General features: G+C 36.8%; 1 protein-coding gene across 4 annotated transcripts in view; it reads left to right on the top strand.

The window, feature by feature from the left end:
* ZDHHC15 (zinc finger DHHC-type palmitoyltransferase 15) overlaps window positions 1-18,123 on the top strand; it is a 99,716-nt gene that overhangs the window by 52,710 nt on the left and 28,883 nt on the right. For all 4 annotated transcript variants that reach the window (XR_009734983.1, XM_061409674.1, XM_061409675.1 and 1 more), the window contains 6 exons: window positions 4,789-4,858; window positions 6,588-6,620; window positions 7,330-7,450; window positions 12,243-12,375; window positions 14,196-14,322; window positions 16,490-16,593. Coding sequence is in view for 3 of the 4 variants with exons in the window: in XM_061409674.1 (XP_061265658.1) it covers window positions 4,789-4,858; window positions 6,588-6,620; window positions 7,330-7,450; window positions 12,243-12,375; window positions 14,196-14,322; window positions 16,490-16,593 (588 nt within the window). In the remaining variant the exon portion in view is untranslated. The remainder of the gene's footprint in view (window positions 1-4,788; window positions 4,859-6,587; window positions 6,621-7,329; window positions 7,451-12,242; window positions 12,376-14,195; window positions 14,323-16,489; window positions 16,594-18,123) is intronic.

Genomic DNA, 18,123 nt, shown 5'->3' on the forward strand with positions numbered 1-18,123 from the left:
CCACTATTTTAAGAGTTTTCTACTGTTGATTAGTTCTACCTACTCTAGAATTTTGTATAAATGGAATCACAGTATGTACTGTTGTATCTGGCTTCTTTTATTCAGCATAATATTCTTGAGATTCATTCACATTCTTGTGTATTTCATTCCTTTTATTGCTGAGTAGTATTTCATTGTATGAATATCATAATTTGTTTATCATTTACCAGTTGATGCTCATTTGGATTGTTTCCAGTACTCAGCTATTATGAGTAAATCTGCTATGAAAATTCTTGTACAAGTGTTTGTGCAGAGATATGTCTTCATTTTTCTTTGGTGATATTCACTATGGAGTCTTATTGTTAGTTTTCTTCTGCATGAGTGGAACAATACTAGCTGATTAATTCACCTTATAAAATTTGAAAACTAAGGCTTTTTTCTCTCTGTCTGTAATGCTATTACTACTTTACAAATATCATCTATAGTATTTTTCAAGATTCCAAATATGTAAAATAACTAGTGAGAACATGAAAAAGTCTTATTTATTCCTCCCTATGTGACATTCAGCAATTGACCTTTCTCAGTCCCCAGTTTCTTCCCCTATTAAATGGGGTTAATACTGCCTGTATCAAAAAGTTACCTTGATGATTAAATGACAAGAATAAATAAATGGATAAAGGTCCTTAAAAGGGAAAAGAAAACCAAGGAGTTTTTTGGCAAGTAATTCTAATGTTTCTAAAAAGGAAGATCATGTTTCATAGTTTGGGAAGTATACTGTTAGATATTTATGTTCATCTATTTATCATTTACTTGTTCAACAAATATTTATTAAGATCCCATATGACAATTGGGGATGTTTCAATATAATCTAGATATTCAGTTCAGTTCAATCTCTCAGTCATGTCCGACTCTTGGCGACCCCATGAATTGCAGCACGCTAGGCCTCCCTGTCTATCACCAACTCCTGGAGTTCACTCAAACTCACGTGATGCCATCCAGCCATCTCCTCCTTTGTCATCCCCTTCTCCTCCTACCCCCAATCCCTCCCAGCATCAGAGTCTTTTCCAATGAGTCAACCCTTCGCATGAGGTGGCCAAAGTACTGGAGTTTCAGCTTTAGCATCATTCCTTCCAAAGAATACCCAGGGTTTATCTGCTTTAGAATGGACTGGTTGGATCTCCTTGCAGTCCAAGGGACGCTCAAGAGTCTTCTCCAACACCACAGTTGAAAAGCAAAAGCATCAATTCTTTGGCGCTCAGCTTTCTTCACAGTCCAATTCTCACATGCATACATGACCACTGGAAAAACCATAGCCTTGACTAGATGGACCTTTGTTGACAAAGTAATGTCTCTGCTTTTGAACATGCTCTCTAGGTTGGTCATAACTTTCCTTCCAAGGAGTAAGCATCTTTTAATTTCATGGCTGCAGTCACCATCTGCAGTGACTTTGGAGCCCAAGCAAATAAAGTCTGACACTGTTTCCACTGTTTCCCCATCTATTTCCCATGAAGTGATGGGACCAGATGCCATGATCTTCATTTTCTGAATGTTGAGCTTTAAGCCAACTTTTTCACTCTCCTCTTTCACTTTCATCAAGAGGCTTTTTAGTTCCTCTTCACTTTCTGCCATAAGGGTGGTGTCATCTGCATATCTGAGGTTATTGATATGTTAAGCCAACTTTTTCACTCTCCTCTTTCACTTTCATCAAGAGGCTTTTTAGTTCCTCTTCACTTTCTGCCATAAGGGTGGTGTCATCTGCATATCTGAGGTTATTGATATAAGCACCCAGCTTATGCTTCTTCCAGCCCAGTGTCTCTCATGATGTACTCTGCATATAAGTTAAGTAAGCAGGGTGACAATATACAGCCTTGACGTACTCCTTTTCCTATTTGGGACCAGTCTGTTGTTCCATGTCCAGTTCTAACTGTTGCTTCCTGACATGCATATAGGTTTCTCAAGAGGCAGGTCAGGTGGTCTGATATTCCCATCTCTTGAAGAATTTTCCACAGTTTTTTTGTGATCCACACAGTCAAAGGCTTTGGCAAAGTCAAAGCAGAAATAGATACTTTTCTGGAATTCTCTTGCTTTTCCGATGATCCATCGGATGTTGGCAATTTGATCTCTGCTTCCTCTGCCTTTTCTAAAACCAGCTTGAACATCTGGAAGTTCATGATTCACGTATTGCTAAAGCCTGGCTTGGAGAATTTTGAGCATTACTAGCGTGTGAGATGAGTGCAATTGTGCGGTAGTTTGAGCATTCTTTGGCGTTGCCTTTCTTTGGGATTGGAATGAAAACTGACCTTTTCCAGTCCTGTGGCCACTGCTGAGTTTTCCAAATTTGCTGGCATATTGAGTGCAGCACTTTCACAGCATCATCTTTCAGGATTTGAAATAGTTCAACTGGAATTCCATCACCTCCACTAGCTTTGTTCATAGTGATGATTTCTAAGGCCCACTTGACTTCACATTCCAGGATGTCTGGCTCTAGGTGAGTGATCATACCATCATGATTTTCTTGGTCATGAAGATCTTTTTTGTACAGTTCTTCTGTATTCTTGCCACCTCTTCTTAATATATTCTGCTTCTGTTAGGTCCATACCATTTGTGTCCTTTATCAAGCCCATCTTTGCATGAAATGTTCCCTTGGTATCTCTAATTTTCTTGAAAAGATCTCTAGTCTTTCCCATTCTGTTGTTTTCCTCTATTTCTTTGCATTGACCACTGAGGAAGGCTTTCTTATCTCTTCTTGGTATTCTTTGGAACTCTACATTCAGATGCTTATATCTTTCCTTTTCTCCCTTGCTTTTCACTTCTCTTCTTTTCACAGCTATTTGTAAGGCCTCCCTAGACAGCCATTTTGCTTTTTCGCATTTCTTTTCCATGGGGATGGTCTTGATCCCTGTCTCCTGTACAGTGTAACGAACCTTCATCCATAGTTCATCAGGCACTCTGTCTATCAGGTCTAGGCCCTTAAATCTATTTCTCACTTCCACTGTATTTAAATATTTATTGTTTATTTTGTTAGAGGATTAATGCATGCTGGTTTTTAAAAAGTCTTCATGCATACTGAAATATGGTGAAAAGGAAATAGTCAGGAAATTATCTATATAATTCCAAATAGTAGTAAGCAGAATGGTGTGGCAGAGAATAGATTACAAACTAGAGTTATATGGGATGAATTGGACCCAGAGATGTATTCTTTCTGATCTCTTATATGTCTTTTAAAACTGCATTTTTTACTAATTTTTAACAATTCAAATATTTCTTCATGAAAATCCACATTTCTGACTTCTTTTGAAAACTCAGACACTGGCAACATTAGATCTGTATTTCCCAATGGCAAAAATTAGCTAGAGCCAAGTGGGTAGTGCCTCTTTAAACAAGGCATGAATCCTGAGGTTCTTCACTAATCACTGTTCCCTCAAACGTTGAAGCATTTGTTCACATCCCTGATACACAGTTATAGAGAGGGCTTCTCTGAGGCAATGTCATATGATCTGGGACTCAAATAAGAAAAAATTACTTGTAAAAATTCCCTGGTGGTCCAGTGGTTAGGACTCAGCGCTTTCAATTGCTGGGGCCAGGTGCAGTCCCTGGTTGGGGAACTAAGATCCTGCAAGCCACGCAGCTTGGCCAAAAAATGAGGACTTGCCATGCTAAGAGTGTTGGAAATCCATTGAAGGTTTTTAGTGGAGAGTGATAAGATCTCATTTAGATTTTGACAAATCATTTGGCTATTCTGTAAAGAATGTATTGTGAAGGGGCAAGAATGAAAGCAAAGTGAATAATTAGGAATTATTGCAGTCTTCTAAATTAGAAGTGATAGTGGCTTAAGCTTGATAGTGGCATTTGACCATATTTTTAAAAACATGCTGAAGGACCTAAACATGCATGTCCCTTGTAGAATGAACACAGAAACTCTGCTGAACTAATAGTTCATTATGTTGAATCAGTTATGTGTGCTTAAGATGTTATGTTATGTACACTTTAGATGGAATTTTTATATTAGCTCAAATTATTCATAATTTTGTTAAACTTAATAATCACATTAAATAGGCATACTCTATCAATGAACACAGAGAAAATTAGAAGGAAAGGAAACTGTCTTTTATCTAAGGAAATAAAGAAAAGAAGGAAGAAGGTAGAGAGGGAAGGAGAAATATTATTTATATCATATTTACAAAGTGAAGAGAATCCTGAACTAAAGAGTCATGAAAACTCTACAAGTCACAGCCCTGCCACTGTCACTTGCTTACTATGTGACTTTGTTTAAGTCACTTGATATGGCTCAGGTCTTTATTTTCTTTATCTGCAGAATGGTCAGTTGAACTAATTGTTCTAGAATGTCTCTTCTATTATTCAAATTCTTATTCTAAGAACCACCCTCTTTACCATACCTTAGGAGTTTTATCCTCCTGATACAGCCCAACCTCTGGAGACAGGAGATAGATGATGAATTCTGTTTTCAGATAGGAAATTTGGATTAAACAGAGGGTAAATGATTTCCCCAAAATAACTCAAGTAATTGACAGTATAGTTTGTTTCATAATACAGAATTTTATGATCAAATATCCAGATATGAAAACTTTTCCCCTTACACTCATCCTCCAAAAGGTGCTTTTAAGATTTATCCAACAGGGAAAAAATACATACCACAATTGTCTTATGTGATCTTTTGCTTGTTTACTTGAACTGAGGTGAGTTTGGGTATCTGTAATCAGTGTATAACAAGTCATCTAGATAGGCTAGTAAGATATTTGGTGTCTTATTGATCCCTAACCAATGCTAACTACCTTATTTTTCCTGTAGCTGTAAGATTCTGTGACCGGTGCCATTTGATAAAGCCAGATCGCTGCCACCACTGTTCTGTCTGTGCCATGTAAGTGACAGCAATAATTCCCCTGGGCTGAGCTTGGCCACTGATGATTGCCTTGACAATCAAGTGACTTATCCTAATATGTTGATCCCAAAGAGCATTTCCTTTCAATCATGTTGAGTACATGCCAAATACCCTAATAGAGATGATGATGGTTCAAACTATTCTAAAGATAAGAGAAATCAAACCACATTTTTAAAAATAAACATTTTATTTGAGAACAGTTTTAGCTTTATAGAATTATTGTAAACATAGTTTTCATATGTCCTGCACCATTTCCCCTATTATTATCTTGTGTTAATATGGTGCATTTGTGAAAATTAATGAACCAACATTAATTTTTTTTAAATTTTTAACCAAAGTCCATACACTATTTAGATTTCCTCAGTTTTTCTCTAACACCCGTCTTCTGTTCCAGGTTACCATTTAGTTGTCATGTCTTCATAGGCTTCTCTTAGCTGTGACAGTTTCTCAGACTTTACTTATTTTTGATAACCTTGACAGTTTTTAGAATTGTCAGATATTTTGTAGAATACTCTCAGGATTTGTCTGATATTTTTCTCATGATTAGATTTGGGTAATGTCTTTTGGGAGAGGAAGACTAGAGAGGTTAAGAGTCATATTCATTGAGTCATATCAAGGGTAAGTACTATAGACATAACTTATCACTGCAGTGCTAATCATCTGACTGAGGAGTGTTTGTGGATTTCTTCACTGTAAAGCTACTCTTCCTCCACCCTATCTTCCATAATGTACTCTGTAGAAGGAAGTTTCGGTGTGCTACCAACACTAAAGGAATGTTATCCTCCCCCCACCCCACCCTGAAGGCACAATATCTACAAAAATTATGTGGAATTCCTCTACATGGGAGATTTGTCTCTTCTCCCTCATTTATTTATTCAATCATTTACTTATATCAATATGTGAAAGTTCCTGAGTCATGTTCGACTCTTTGTGACCCCATGGACTGTACAATCCATGGAATTTTCCAGGGCAGAATACTGGAGTGGGTAGCCTTTCCCTTCTCCAGGGGATCTTCCCAACCCAGGGATCGAACTCAGGTCTCCCGCATTGCAGGCAGATTCTTTGCCAGCTGAGCCACAAGGGAAGCCAAGAATATTGGAGTGGGTAGCCTATCCCTTCTCCAGCAGATCTTCCCAACCCAGAAATTGAACCGGGGTCTCCTGCATTACAGGCGGATTCTTTACCAACTGAGCCATCAGGGAAGCACATGTGGGCATGGATAATAATTTTATCTTGTGGGGTTCTAAGTCAATGCTACTTAATTTTATTACTCAAATTCCTCCAGCTTTGTAAAATCCCAGTTTTATGCTAATAAATATAATCTTCATGTCCTTCTTAAGTGCTTGTTTCATCCATGTTTCTCTTAACCTTGATTCAAGCACAGGCTGTAGTCATGTTTTATTTTTTACTTTTAGTCAACTAAGTAAGTAAAGTGAGGGGAGATATCTTGCACCTATTCTCTGTGTCAATATCCTATAGTTCCCAATGGCTTTTAAAGTTTGAATTTTAGGCATGTAACTTGCTGCCAACAAGATCCTAAAGTTTAGTGATTGGCTTGCTTATCCTAGGAACAACTGAGGACACAATAGTTTTGGAGAAGCTATAGTGGAAATCTAGAAATGAGTGTACTGGTACCATGTAAAAGTACTGCTGGACACCTTGAATTCAATTCTGAAATTTATCACACTGTATTTTGTTCCTTTTGTAGGTGTGTTTTAAAAATGGACCATCATTGCCCATGGTATGTCCTTTTCATTCATTTCTCTCATCTAATAGGGTCAAAGTTACTCAATATGCCTACTTTCCTAAGCATAGTTGTAAAATGCCTGTTTCTGCTACCATAATTCTTTGAACTTTGTATTTGTGTAGGTAACAGGGAAGGCATAACATTTTAAAGGAAGAATAAATATACGACCAATGGTGTGACAATGAATTCCTGGTGTCACAGAATTAATGGTGTCTTGTCCATTAGCTATAATAATGAAAGAGAGCACAGATAGTTCTCTTTGACATTACACAGTTTAGTTCTGTTTTTAGCATTTTGATGTTTGAAATACTCTAGATTGTTAATTTAAGCAATTCTTTTCCAAATTTTGTATGTCTGACCCCGAGAACCAGTATGAAACCACGATAAAGAGAATATACCATACTATAGTAAGTATAGTTGCTGAGATTCTAGTAGGTTTTCAGAATCCAAGATCCAGGTTTGCTTGGGTGTGTCAGGAACCTATTATATAGGTCAGGTGTTTCTGTGTCTATAAATAAAAGGAAAAACAAGTGAGACATGAACTTATTTTTCCAATCTGTTCCTATTAAGGGACTTCAATTTCTGTTTTCTATACAGCAGAAAATGAAGCAGCAGGGGTAACATATTTCACTGTCTCTCAGTGTGTTCTAAATCAATGGATCCTGATTTCAAATGTTTTTCTTTTTTTTTTTCCCTTTTTTAGGGTTAATAACTGCATTGGATTTTCCAACTATAAATTCTTCCTTCAGTTCTTAGCTTATTCTGTTCTCTATTGCCTGTACATTGCTACAACGGTCTTCAGCTATTTCATCAAATACTGGAGAGTAAGTTAAATAATCCCAAAGGGTCTCCCCTTCTGGTCCCCACCCCCAGAATAAATACACCTGCTCCAATCTGTCACCTTGTTCAAATTACTTTTTTTTTTTTTAGTAGTTAGTACTGAATTAATCAGAAAGGAAGAAACAGTAAACGAGTCTCCCATGTTAAACATTCTGAGATTTAGGAGACTATTATTTAGATGTCAGTTAAACAATTTACTATTACATATGAGAACCTTGTTGGGCCTCCAGGAACCTAATCTCTTTACTCTTACTGATTCTTTACAATGTATTTATCTAATCAAGTTTTAAAAATCTATTTCTTACCAATTTTAGGTTTGAAAAATGTTGAAACTAATTCTAAGTCCCTAGTTTCCTGAGACAAAGGCTGACAAAGTACTCCTTCATTCCCAGAAAATACTTTCTAATTCCCTGTTCAAAGGAGATTTAATTCCTATTGGATTCCTATTCCTATAGGAAAGGAAAAGGAAAGGAAAGGAAAGTCGCTCAGTTGTGTCCGACTCTTTGTGACCCTATGGACTGTAGCCTACCAGGCTCTTCCCTCCATGGGATTCTCCAGGCAAGAGTACTGGAGTGGGTTGCCATTTCCTTCTCCAGGGGATCTTCCCAACCCAGGGATCGAACCTGGGTCTCCCACATTCCAGGCAGATGCTTTAACATCTGAGCCACCAGGGAAGCCCTATTCCTTTTGGGAAGATTCATTAACTCATCTTCACAAAAGACCAAATGAAAAGGAAGAAATAAGTGAGACATGAACTTATTTTTCCAGTTTCTCCCTATTAAGGAACTTATTTGAACTTTGACAAACTCTGGGTTGGCTTTTAGGATAACTGAGTTCTCATACTGGTTCTGCTACCTGCTTCACTGGCTCTTTGTCGAGATCAAATGAAACAGATGTTGAAAGTACTTTACCTTTCAAAACATTATTCCAATAATTATAATGAAATATTTTTTAAAAAAATCCTTTCACCTTTCTTCTGCTTGAAGATATCAGTTATATTGCATCTATTCCCAAAAGAATTGAAGGCAGATTTTCAGTTCATATATGTTTACAGGATCTGGCAGCAGTATAGTAAAATATATATTTTTTTAATTTCATGCCAAAGAACCCCAGAATATATGTATTTCCCACAACTACAATTATTAAGAAATAACCTTACATGATGAGAGCTTTCCAGAATGAACTGGTATAGCAAAAAAAAGTTGTGGGCAGAGCTACTAGTTATTACTTTAGGAGTTGAACAAGAGCCTGTATAACAGGAATATCTCACCTCAAGCAGAACCTCAAGCAGAGAGGTAAAGCAAGTGACTAGAATCTAGGTTATTAAAAACTGGAGAAAAAAGAGAAAGACAAGGCAGTAAGAACCTAAATAGCTGAGAATATATAAATTATTAATTAGTACTTTCATCTGTACTAGTGTAGAAAATTACAGAGGTATGGACTTTCCATTCTCCCCTCAGCTTGCTTAATCAATTCCCATATCTAATAACTTTAAGAGTCAATAATTATATAATGCATATCAAAATCTTCAACTCAGGGATACAAAAGTATAAGCAGAAGTGAAGTTTTCTCACAAATTTTCCCAAAATACAAAATGCTTCATCATCCTTGTGTCTCTTTGGCTACTTTCCACATCACAGGATCTCTTATCTATTGCCCAGGTTTCCATTGCCTGTTTGGCATTCTCTTCACATACTGAACTACTACCTTGACCATAAAGAAAATCTCCTGCATCCAATTCAGCAGGGAAAGTATCAGCCTTGGTCTTCACTACAGACTTTACTTGGTCCTTGATACAGTAAGCTACTGTTAAAGAACTAGTTGTATTTCATACATTTGCCTTGGGCCCTCCTACCTAGCCAGTAATCAAATACCATAATGCTAGCCCAGTGCAGTATGCTTCTTTTACTCTTAAAAGATAATATCTGGATATGAATTAATCTTCAGAAATGTACCAGTATTCACAAGCACTATCAGAGGTAAACATAGCCTTCTCCTTTTCCTATTCCTTCATTTTCTCTCTCTGCAATAGACTAGTTCATACTGACAGATGAGAGGCAAGGAAACATGCCCTGGCTTGCCTTCATCATGTAAAGGGCATTGACAGTTCAGAGAAATGCTTCTTTGCAGCCTCTCTAGCCAGAGAGCACTTTGGTGTGGTTTAAAGATGGCTTTCTCAGTTTAAATTGAGTCTTCCCCTAAAATGAAAAGTAAATGGTGCCATGTATTTTAAAAACCATGTATCAAGGAGATTAGCTGTGTTCCTAAGAACAGCAACCTCCATTTGTATGGTACTTTACCATTTTCAAAGCACTTTCATATCTATTATCTCATCTTATCCTCACCACAACCTTGTGAAGTAGGTAGAAGGAAGTATTAGTCTCATTTAAATATTATAAACTGAGGGTCATAGTAGCTAAGTGACTTGTTCAGGATCACCCAGCTTCTAAGTTTCAAAGTGAGAACTTGAACTGACTCTCAGCCCAGTAATCTTAAACACTGTACCATGTCTTATTGCCCATTGTGGTCCTGCTATAAAGAAGTTCTACCTCCTTTGGAATACATAATTCAGAAGACCATCAGATTGTGGTTCTCCTCTCAATGATAACTTAAAGAGTAGCTACTTTGATAGGAAATTGATATTTGCTTTACGAAAAAGTAATAATATACACCTCTCACATGGGGCCAAGAATCTCCTCATAGAGACTAAGAATTCTTTTAGAACTGAGATGATACTATTATTCTACCTGTATTCCCCTGAACTGCTTCTAGTGGTTACTGCTTTGAGTAATTTAGCTTGGTTATCTCCTGAGAAGGTAATTTTGAATATAGGGTCACTTTCTTCTAACAAAAAAACTAAATATCTAAGGAGTTTATCAAAGGACAACACAATAGATATGCTTTGGCGGACAGAAGAGATTTCTGTAGGAGCAATTCAGGGAGGAAAGACTTTCAGCTCAGCTACTCAGAGTGTAAACTGACTTTATATCAGTCCCTGCTACCCAGCCATTTGCTATTGTCCATTTAAACATGAAAGATAAGTAAAATAAATGTGAGCTTTAAAATATAAAAAAGTAGACATTTTGAAAACAAAAGTCCAGCCAGTCAAAAACCACTGCAGATTCTTTCCTATAAATTTGAAATGAATGAAAGAAAAATCGATTGAACTCAATTTGAGTGGTTAAGCCAAATTTTTTAGAGGGATCATTTCAAAAGGGAGCTTCACATAAAAGTTCCTGAAGGTCAAAGTCCTTGGTGTTGCTATATCCTGGAGTACTCTTCCCCCAGGCAAATTTCACCTAGACCACCCCTCAGCTGAAAGCATCTGACTAGTTTACTTCCTCTTATCTTCATCCTTCAAACACATAATCTCTAGAAGACTCCTAATATTTCCTTACACCAAAATAAATATATGTATGTGTATATATATATATCTTCATATCTTCAAAAAGAAGAAAAAAACTGTAATATCTGAATTTGCCAACTGTTTCTAAGCCTTAATTTTCTCTTTCCAAACTGTAGTAGAACTAGATCCTAATATCAACATCCACTTTAACCAAGAATCACCTTTATTACTCAAGAGCATTTGGAAGTATTTCAAAGCAATTCATCATACCAAAACAATGATCAGCACAGGAAAGGGGGAAATAATGAAAAGTCATTCTCCCAATTGCTTACTCCAAAATTGAAAATGTTTTCTAAGGTTCTCTTTAGAAGACAAAATGTTACATTCTGTGCATGCTATAGAACTTTAGAACATTCATTCTAGTATGCTGCTGCTGCTAAGTCACTTCAGTTGTGTCTGACTCTGTGAGACCCCACCCAGGCTCCCCCATCCCTGGGATTCTCCAGGCAAGAGAATCCACGGAGAACCCAATCCACGGAGTGGGTTGCCATTTCCTTCTCCAATGCATGAAAGTGAAAAGTGAAAATGAAGTCTCTCAGTCGTGTCCAACAACCCTCAGCGACCCCATGGACTAAAGCCTTCCAGGCTCCTCCATCCGTGGGATTTTCCAGGCAAGAGGGGCTACATTAAAAAAAAAAAAAAAAACTGTTGCCATATGGAAAATAAGATGTCTCAACTAACTATGAAAATCTTTAGCTACCTACTTCTACAATTGCCTGTCAAATCTTGCTTGATTTTACTGTCTAAACAGCTGTTTCATAGGATGTAACATACCAGCACATTCAGCTATTAAGAAAACACATAAAATTTGCAGTAGTTTTAACATCAGGTCATGACTTACAGGTAGAACATTTAAAAATACTACCTATGTATTTTAACTTCATACATATATCACTATGACATTTTCAACATACATACATCCAAAGAAACATGACATATAAAGTATTCCAGAGTAAGCCACCTTGAGGCAAGAGGATGAACCATATGATATAACCTCAAGATCACCTCTAGCCAATCACTCATAATTTACAAAATAAATGGAGTACAAGCTTTAAGAAATTGCATACTAATTATGTCCTGAGCATACTCTTTTATAACATTACTCTTTTATAACATTACTCTTTTCTAACTGACACATTATATACTCTATTTTACACTGAACTGCACTTAAGCAAAGATCCATTTAGGCTGTATAGGCCAAAAGCATATCCATAATGTGGAATGGTCATCCACAGAAAGAATTGTTTTGTAAAAATTATACAAAATATATTTTTAATTATATATATATGGAAAAGTACTAACCAATACAGGAAAACTACCGAAACCTTACAACTTTAATCTTTTGTTTCTGTTTATTATTTCTTTTCTAGGGGGAATTGCCTGGTGTTCGCTCTAAGTTCCATGTCCTTTTTCTCCTCTTTGTGGCCTGCATGTTTTTTGTCAGCCTTGTGATTCTCTTTGGTTACCATTGTTGGCTTGTCAGCAGAAACAAAACCACCTTAGGTAAGATTGGATATTAAGACTAGAAAAAAAAAATGAATATATATCCCTGTGACCAGTGGATTGTTCCCAAGAAAGAGAAAAACTTTGAATGAAGCATTTTAGCTGCAATGACATTTCTTTGCCTCCAAACAGAGACAGATGTAAACACAGAAAGCCGTAGTAAATGAAACTTACAGACTAAAGAGAGCATTAGTGAATAAAACCTCACATAAAAAGTGACCATTGATTTTTATAGTTCATACTGGGTAATAGCTGGAGAAGGAAATGGCAACCTACTCCAGTATTCTTGCCTTGAGAATCCTATGAACAGAGAAGCCTGGCAGGCTACAATCCATGGGGTCGCAAAGAGTCAGACACGACTGAGCGACTAACACACACACACTGGCTAATAAAGTGTAGTCGCTCAATACTGTCGGATCTTTGTGACCCTATGGACTGTAGCCTATCAGGCTCCTCCGTCCATGGGATTTTCCAGGCCAAGAGTACTGGAGTGAGTTGCCATTTCCTTCTCCAGGTAGCTCCCTAGATTTGCAGCATAAAAATTTCTGAAAGGTGTTCACATAAGGGAGTGCAGGAAAGAATCAGCACAGAAGGGAACATCAGAAGGCAGAGGTCAAAGTCAACAAAGATAGAAAAATCTTATTGAGCACTTCTAAAAATGTTCTCCTGAGACAGAATCCAAACCAACAAATCATTGAATATCTACAGTTATCAAGGACCTGTGTAGGGACTGTGGGAATGAGATAAACACATTGAACAAGTAAGTCTATAGAAAATGAGCACAAGAAATGAAAAATTTTCCATTACACTATACTCTGGGCTGTTATTTGTAGAACTGTATTTCTGATGGATCCAGTACAACAGTTGTTTTCATGGTGAAACAAATATTTATACTGTATACAAATCAGTGCATGAGAGTTAAGGAGAAATTGTCTATATGTTGAATGTTTAGCCAAGGTAAATTTGAGGAAAATATAGTGTGAAAGCCACTATGTTTTTGGAATTTATTTGCTAATAATTATGACAGCTAAGAAGTATTTGCACTTATTTTCTAAACCAAATATATATGAAGCACTTAGTTGCTAGGGTGGTAGATTAGCACATTTGGTTTAAAGATTAGGCACAATATAGAAAAGTACTAAAAGCTTCATGATAACAGAATCTGAAAAAAGAACAAAAAGGAAATGGCTAGATGCAGCCAGAATCCAACAGTGAAAATGTTTGCTTAATGGGATAAATGTGTATCTAAAAATAATGTGGACTAACATGGTCCAATTTCTATAGTCATTGAGGTGATTATAGTTCACTCATTGATTTTTTTTCTGGAGTAAAACTCAGTTTCTTACATTGCAGGCTTCAGTGTGAACATCTTCATTTCTGAAATGTTTCAAAACCAAATCAATGTCATTACTGTCTCTTTATGTGTCATTATTTTGGCACCAGCTCTAAATATAGAGACCATTTGGCTGTTATTACAATTTAGATTCAAATAAAGCACTCAGATTTGGTCTTTCACTCCTTACATGCAGTACAAAATACATACTATTTCCATTACCGTTCATTGATTTCTATCATCCTGTTTCTTCTGCCTTAAAAAAAAAAAGAGTGCCAATTCTTTGCATTTAATAAAAACTTGCTTTGTAGTAAAGCAATTATGCTAGTTTTTACTAAATTATTTAGCAATAACTAAGAATGAGGGGCCTATGGTACCACAGCAGAAAGACACCATAGAAACAAGTCACATTCATGGAGAGCTGTAAAATTATAATAGTCCTGATTATTGCTCTCTTCTTTTCTTCAATTTCTCTGCCCTTCCATAGAGGCCTTCTGTACTCCAGTGTTTATGAGCGGCCCAGAGAAAAATGGGTTCAACCTTGGCTTCGTCAAAAATATCCAGCAAGTGTTTGGAGATAATAAGAAGTTCTGGTTGATACCTATTGGGTCTAGGTAGGTAATTATTACCAGTGAAAGAAGTTGATGTGGGACCATGACTTGAAGTGGCAATCTAATTTTGACTGTATTATGCAGCAGATATCTGTTCAATTATGCAGCAGATATCTGTTCAATGTAAAACTCTATTTCCCGAGTTTTTTATTACTAGGTTAGTGAAAGTGAAAGTCGCTCAGTCATGTCTGACTCTTTGCAAGAGTCAATCCATGGAATTCTCCAGGCCAGAATACTGAAGTGGGTAGCCATTCCCTTCTCCAGGGGATCTTCCCAACCCAGAAATCGAACCCAGGTCTCCCACATTGCAGGTGGATTCTTTACCAGCTGAGCCACCGGGGAAGATAAATCAGGAGGTGAGGGTGTGATAAAATAAGCATTCTTATGCTTTGTTTGTGGCAGTGTAAGCTGGTACAAGTCATTTATAAGTGAATTTTGTAAACAACCGATTTTTTCTATATATATTTGTATGTATTTTTAATCACAGTATACATACTATTTTGAATTTTACATTTTTCACTTAAAATACAGTGAACATTTCCCCTTATTGTGACATAGTCTTTATAACCATTACCTTTGACTATATCATATTCCATCCAGTGGGAAAAATATATATGTGTATATAAATATATATATATATATAGATATATATCCCATGGACAGAGGAGCCTGGTGGGGTACAGTCAATGGGATCGCAAAGAGTTGGACATAACTGAGTGACTAAAGACAGCAAACTATATACATATTTCCCATATTGTTAGATGTTTAGGTTGTTACCTAATTATTGGCTGGAAATAATAGCATAATGGACATTTTTGTGTCTAGTTTATCTCTAGCTTTAGCAAAATTCCCAGAAATGGAATTAGTAGAACAATAGACATGGAATTCTTATGTTTTTTTATATATACAAATATAAAGAGAAAAGAAACAACAGAGGGAAAATATACCCCCAAATGCTTTTAGTGCTATGTGTAATATAGTCTTAGAAATTATTTCTCTTGTCTTCACTTTTCATAGTTTTGGATTAAAATTTTTAATTTAAGTAAGAACAAACAAAGATTGATTTAGAGACTGTAGGTAATTCTTATAATTTCAGCAAGAATGAAGGGAAACCAATAAAGGAGAGATGAGCTTGTGTCCTCTGAGTGACTTCATGTACCAGATTAAACTACCATCAACAAACTAGCTCTGGTGCAAAGCTTATAGCCTTCTTTCAGTCCCCTTTTAGATCCATTCTTCAGACATCCATTTGTTAATTTATTTGAGGAAACTTTGCTGGCAATTGAGAAAAAATTCTCATGAAGAGAATTGCCCTAATAGTTCCTCTATACCAGTTAATATTTTACAGGTTCATTTATTTAAGAGCTATGGTATATCCTACTGCCCTGGCTATAATCACAAGATAAAACTGTGTTACTGCATTATGTTGATTAATAACTATTACCAGCAATTATTTACACCCCACTCACACATATACATACACAAACACACACACAATCACTCCACCAAAGGGAAGTTTCAATGAGTCTCCTTTGAAATAAAGAACAAGAGCAAAAATCAAAGCCCACTCACCTATAATCAGTGTAGTTACATCCTCTGTAGGGAACTATCAATTCTGAGGTAGGATAATAGGCCCCCAGAATCTGCACTCTAAGAAATGCCTCACTCTGGTGCTTTCTCCCCAGCCCTTAATAACTTTTCTGTCATACAAGCGAAATAACAGAGCATTCAGACATCATTATTATTTATCACCAATTAACAGCAGCTTATCTCCAGTGAATTCAGTGACTCTGAATCTGCTAATTTTTCTTGAAAATTTAGTGCCAAAGCAATAATATAATGGGGTATAAATTGGAATCATCATTAAATTATATTTATGAAACTTGCTATATGTGCATTTTGCTATACTGGGCATTGTGAGAAGCAAGTTAAAAAGCTGCTTAAAAACAAAAACAGTCAACATGATTCAGACAAACAAATGAGATATAGAAATTGAGAGCAATAGAGTAACTAAATGATGCTATTATAAGAGCCTATTCCAGTTTGACTTTAGCCAATAAGCTAAAGGGTTTAAATATTTCTAAGAACCTCCCTCCTACTTCTAATAGGGATATTACCTTCATAAAATAGTCTAGGCTGCAAGATCTCACTGCCTTCATTTTCCCACCAGCCCTGGTGATGGACACTCCTTCCCTATGAGGTCTATGAATGAATCGCAGAACCCATTGCTAGCAAATGAAGAGCCCTGGGAAGAAAATGAGGATGACAACCGAGGTAAGTAGGTTGAGAAGGAAGTCTTTTCTCCACTCAGCAGACTAATAAAGGCTATGTTAACACAACTAATGTAGTGTAGTGGGAATATAGTGTACAGAAAGATTATGCAAGCATGTCAACCTCATAAGTGCCGTTTGGATGGAGAAAGGCAAGTATAGCCAGATTTGTTTAGCAAATATAGGTGGCTTAGGTAAGATTAGATGAAAGCTTGAAAGGTTTCTTGCCAGTTTGTGATATTGTAACTTATAACCAATCAGATAGATCAGGAAACATAATAAGCATGTTTGTGAACAATTCTGCCAGTATAACTTGTAGTGCTTTTCTTGAATTGATGCAATCATTGGGCAAAAACTCTACCCTGGTTCATGCACATTGGTTAAATTTTCTTTAAAATCTCATTCCCATTCTGCTTTAGAATTTTCTAATGCATGAAAAAATAAATGATAGTATATATGAGCAAGGCTACACATCCATGTAGTATACTTTTCTAAAAGGCAGCCCTTAAAGGAAAAATAAACAGAACTTTGCCCTCCACGTTTCTCCCATCAGATTACTGAGTCATCTTGAGATTTTTTGAAGAGCTAAAAGTTAAGTTCTCATGTCATGTATTCCATTGCCACCTGTTCTTTGTCTCCATGTGATATTATGCTTACTTCTGTGCCTCCAACATTTCTTTATATTGTTAGTACCAGGCTGGTCCCAATAATGTAGTAACTGACAGAAATTTTGAGTGGGAACTTGCAGTAGTTATCACAAACTGTACCTGGAATGAATACAGCTGAATAAGGACCTGAAAAGGCTTGAGGTGGGGAGAAGAGGTGGGAAACAAGCCTATCTAAATGTTTCCCCAGTTAGATATCTAGTTATTTCTCTACCAGAAGTCCAGTTTTAGAATAAGGCATTGTCACTAAGACTAAGTAAGACAAAATGGTGCCAAATCTATAGATAGAAAAGGAAGGAGCTCGTACCCAGTCCAAAGAACTTATTAACACAAGCAACTCCTTTTACCTCCCCCTGCTGACTCTGATTCTTTTCCCTTGTAGGTTATTACAAAATACTGAGTATAGTACCCTGTGCTGTACAGTAGGTAGATGCCAGCCTTATTTTGGAGATGGCAATGGCACCCCACTCCAGTACTCTTGCCTGGAAAATCCCATGGACGGAGGAGCCTGGTAGGCTGCAGTCCATGGGGTTGCTAAGAGTTAGACACGACTGAGCAACTTCACTTTCACTTTTCACTTTCATGCATTGGAGAAGGACATGGCAACCCACTCCAGTGTTCTTGCCTGGAGAATCCCAGGGACCAGGGATCCTGGTGGGCTGCCATCTATGGGGTCGCACAGACTTGGACACAACTGAAGCGACTTAGCAGCAGCAGCAGCAGCCTTATTTTAGTACAGCAACATATGAGGTAAAGAAACACCTTTATGAAGTCAAGAGATTAAAGAGATTTCTCTGATGAGATTAATGTATCTACATGCATAGAAAAAAATCTGCAAATGAAAAGTGACAGATCAATGTATTGTTCTG

The sequence above is a fragment of the Bos javanicus genome, chromosome X, assembly GCF_032452875.1.
Source record: "Bos javanicus breed banteng chromosome X, ARS-OSU_banteng_1.0, whole genome shotgun sequence".
NCBI classification, from domain to species: domain Eukaryota; kingdom Metazoa; phylum Chordata; class Mammalia; order Artiodactyla; family Bovidae; genus Bos; species Bos javanicus.